Source organism: Pundamilia nyererei, unplaced genomic scaffold (genome assembly GCF_000239375.1).
Source record: "Pundamilia nyererei isolate P.nyererei 1_Seehausen unplaced genomic scaffold, PunNye1.0 scaffold00094, whole genome shotgun sequence".
NCBI lineage: Eukaryota > Metazoa > Chordata > Actinopteri > Cichliformes > Cichlidae > Pundamilia > Pundamilia nyererei.
Genome location: NW_005187495.1, coordinates 623,643 through 627,670, shown reverse-complemented (window position 1 = coordinate 627,670; position 4,028 = coordinate 623,643). Strand labels below are relative to the sequence as shown.

General features: G+C 53.1%; 1 protein-coding gene across 1 annotated transcript; it reads left to right on the top strand.

Moving 5' to 3' along the window:
• The first annotated feature begins 632 nt into the window (after positions 1-632).
• Positions 633-3,655, top strand: slitrk1 (SLIT and NTRK like family member 1). The gene is made up of 2 exons (XM_005739829.1): positions 633-1,157; positions 1,297-3,655. The coding sequence occupies exon 2, from the start codon at positions 1,357-1,359 to the stop codon at positions 3,460-3,462; it is 2,106 nt and encodes a 701-aa protein (XP_005739886.1). The 5' UTR covers positions 633-1,157; positions 1,297-1,356; the 3' UTR covers positions 3,463-3,655.
• The last annotated feature ends 373 nt before the right edge of the window (positions 3,656-4,028 follow it).

Here is a 4,028-nt window from a genome sequence, read left to right as displayed (position 1 = left end):
TTTTTTTTTTTGCTTTCTTTTCCCTCCCTGCGCGGGCTGAGCCATGCCTGTACCGGATAATTGTTTTTACTGCATTCAACAGTGTTTCTCAGAAGCAACGGGTCGAAAGTCCGGAATGTGACAGTGGAGGCTCTGCAGGGACAAACTAATGCCTCCTTCTTCTTTCTGAGAAAGAAGGCTGAGCTATCACGATCCTTACTGTGAAGATCTCACCCGTGTATTTTTCTGACGATGCCGGGTTGGACACTTTCACCGTGTAGCTGCGAGCTGTGAGAATTCTCGTGGAAGAAGCATCTTATTGTGCGTGTTTGATTTTTGTGCCGCTGGATGGAAAATTCGAAAACACCGAAAGCCCTAAAAGCAAAAGAAAGAAACAAAAGTGAGTTTTCTTCTTCTTCCAGGGGGGTTCGAAAAGCGACCCCCCTCCTTTCTCTCTCTCCTCAGCATTCCCTCAGTCAGTCGACGGATTTTTTTTTCCATTACAGCTCAGTAGAGGGTGTCAGATCTTTCTTAGAGCACCGCGCTAGGATGAACGCAGTCTCCGCGTTCCTCTTTTTGTGATTCCTGAATTTGCCACAAAAAAGAAGAAGAAGAAGAGGGGGGAGAAAAGGAGAGGGAGTGAGAGAGAGAGAGGTTGTAGTTGGTGCTGGTGTTGAGGAGAAGAAGAAGAAGGAAAAAAAATCGGCGCAAACGAGCCAGGCGAGACGCCGAGGGATGTGAGGGGGGGGATGCCGGTGTTTTGCAGTGGTGGGACCGCCTGTGAAGCCCCAGCGCTGGGAGTGAATTCAGCACCGGGGGGAGAGCGGACAGCTCCCGACGAAGCCGCCACCGCCGCCGCAGCGCTCAGTAACACAACCGGTGGGAGGAAAAAGCCACGGATTTGTTCGTTTTTACCCCCCCACCACCACCACCTTCCCCCCTCTCTCCATCACTGCCAAGGTCAGTGTTAAACGAACTGAAAAAGCAAAGAAAAAAACGAAAAGATGAGCCGGACTCCGCTGACGCTCTTTTCTTTCCGCTTTTCTTCCGATTATATCCCCGAACCCTGCGAGGCTGTGAGGACTCGGTCGACTTGAAAGAGACGTTTATGTTTGTGTTTTTGGATTCGTGGGGGGAACAGAGAGGAAACAAAACTGGAAGAGTGGACACGAGAGCAGGTTAGACGCAGCGTGGATGTGTGATAAAAAGACTGCCTTATCTCTCTCCCCCTTCCGTAAATATCTGTATTTCTCTCTCTCCCTCTTTTCTCCCCCCCCCCCCTTTTTTTTTTTGCTTCCCTCCTTCCCGCTGATGCAGACCAGACCCCCAGCTCGCGCCGCGTCTTGAATCCGGGAATGAGTCGTCCACGTTGAAAAAATGCTGCTTTGGATCGTCCTGCTGAAAGCCGCTCTTTGTCTCGCCAGTGGAAACGTTACAAGGGACGTTTGCAAGGAGCAGATATGCTCCTGCAACGAGGTGGAGGGAGACCTACACATAGACTGCGAAAAGAGGAGCTTCACCACTCTGCAGCAGCTCACCGGCCCCAGCTCGCAGTTTTATCACTTGCTGCTGCACGGGAATTCTCTCTCTAGGCTCTTTCCCAACGAGTTCGCCAACTTTTACAACGCCGTGAGTCTGCATTTGGAAAACAACGGCTTGCACGACATCGTGCCCGGCGCCTTCCTGGGACTTCAGCTGGTCAAGCGGCTGCACATCAATAACAATAAGATCAGATCGTTCAGGAAGAGCACGTTTCTGGGCTTGGACGACTTGGAATATCTCCAAGCTGATTTTAATCTACTGAGGGATATTGACCCCGCCGTTTTCAGGGACCTAAATAAACTTGAAGTGTTGATACTTAACGACAACCTCATCAGCGCGTTGCCCGTGAACGTGTTTCAACATGTGCCCATTACGCATCTCGACCTGCGCGGAAACCGAATCAAAACGTTGCCTTATGAAGGGATCCTGGAGCAGATCCCGGGCATTGCGGAGGTTTTGTTGGAGGACAACCCGTGGGACTGTAACTGCGACCTGGTTTCGCTCAAGGAGTGGCTGGAGAACATACCGCGGAACGCGCTCATTGGGAGGGTGATATGCGAGGCTCCCACCAGGCTGCAGGGCAGCGACCTGAACGAGACGTCAGAGGCGGATCTGTGCCCCTCGCAGAGCGCCGGCGTGGACAGCAGCCTGGTGGCCCCTCCCACTCAAGAGGAGACCTCCATGGCCCGCGACACGCACCCGACGCCTTACAAGCCCAGCGGAAATGCCAGCAGGCCCCCGACGCCAGGAGGCCACGGGTCCAACAAGAACCACTCTAAATCTCGTGAGAACTGGCAGCTGAAAACGAAACCCACTCCAGTGGCGGCAGGTGTGGACAGGGAGCAACAGCAGCTGCGCAACGTGACGTGCCCCGAGCCGTGCAAGTGCAAGCTGGTGGGCTCCAGGCAGGGGCTGGGGGTCAACTGCGAGGGCAAGAAGATCGAGAACCTGTCCAACCTCAAACCCAAACCCCTGGCCGCTCACGAGCTCAACATGAGAGAAAACAACATCCACGCGGTGAAGAAAAACCAGCTGCTCGGCTATGCGAGCCTCAACTTGCTCGACCTGGGCGCGAACAACATCAAGGTGATCGACAACGGCACGTTTCAAAACCAGAGCGAGCTCAGGTGGCTGTACTTGGATAAGAACTACCTGGACGCGCTGGTGACGGAGATGTTCATGGGCCTCGTGAATTTGGAATATCTCAGTTTGGAATACAACGACATCCAGCTCGTAGTTGCGGGCGCGTTTAGCCCCATGCCGAACCTGAGGGTTCTCTTCCTCAACAACAACTTGCTCAAATCGTTACCCGCGGATGCTTTCCTTGGGATTTCTTTATCTAAGATCAGCCTGCACAACAACTACTTCCCCTATCTCCCCGTGGCAGGCGTGCTGGACCAGCTCAACTCGATCATCCAGATCGATTTGCACGGGAACCCGTGGGATTGCTCGTGCAAAATCGTGCCCTTCAAGCAGTGGACGGAGAAGCTGGGGGCCGACGTGATCGTGAGCGACCTCAAGTGCGAGTCGCCGGAGGAGTTCTGGAAGCGAGACTTCCGCTACGTGCGGAACGACCTGCTGTGCCCCAAGCTCTACGTCTTCCCGACGTCGCTGTCCAAAAACAGCACTTTCGCGCAGGACTCGGGGACGCGCTCGAACTCCTACCTGGAGCCCAACAGGGTCTCCATCTCGGTGCTCGTGCCCGGTCTGCTGCTGGTGTTCGTCACGTCCGCGTTCACCGTGGTGGGGATGCTCGTGTTTATTTTGCGGAACCGAAAGAGGTCGAAGCGGAGGGACGGAAACTCCTCCGCGTCCGAGATCAATTCCCTGCAGACTGTGTGCGACTCTTCGTACTGGCACAGCGGGTCTTATCACGCGGACGGGGGCGCGCACCGGGGCTTCGACTGCAGCACGCATCTCTCCACGACAAACGATGCGTAAAAAGGAAAGATGCCCCCCTCCCTTCCCTGGATTACAAACACACACACAAAGAGACAGATACACATACGAACTTTATATTTTATCCATTTGAACTAAGTCTGCTGCTGCTGTTGCACAGCCCCCCTGCCCCTCCTCACCCCACTCTGTAATATATGTATATGCCAAGCCCCCCCCCCCCCCAAAGAAAAGGCTACAACCCATCCCTCCCCTTTTCTCTCTCCCTCCCAGTAGTCGGATTTTTTTTATTTTGTTTTTGCCGCAATCGGACCACAGATCTCTGCAAGACAGAAAAGAGGGGAGAGAGAGAGAATAACAACAGTAATATTATTATTATTAATAATAATAATATTAATAATAATAATAATTCAAAGAGCGAGCGCGTGTGTGTGGATTCAAGGACCGAGGACCCGTCCCCGAGGGAATGGTGCACGAGCGCATGAATGTAAATGTAAATACTCGGACCCGATGTATCATAATCTGCATGAAGATATTTCGCATGGTTTCAACACACACACACACACACCTACACACACACACACACACACACACACACACCTACACACACA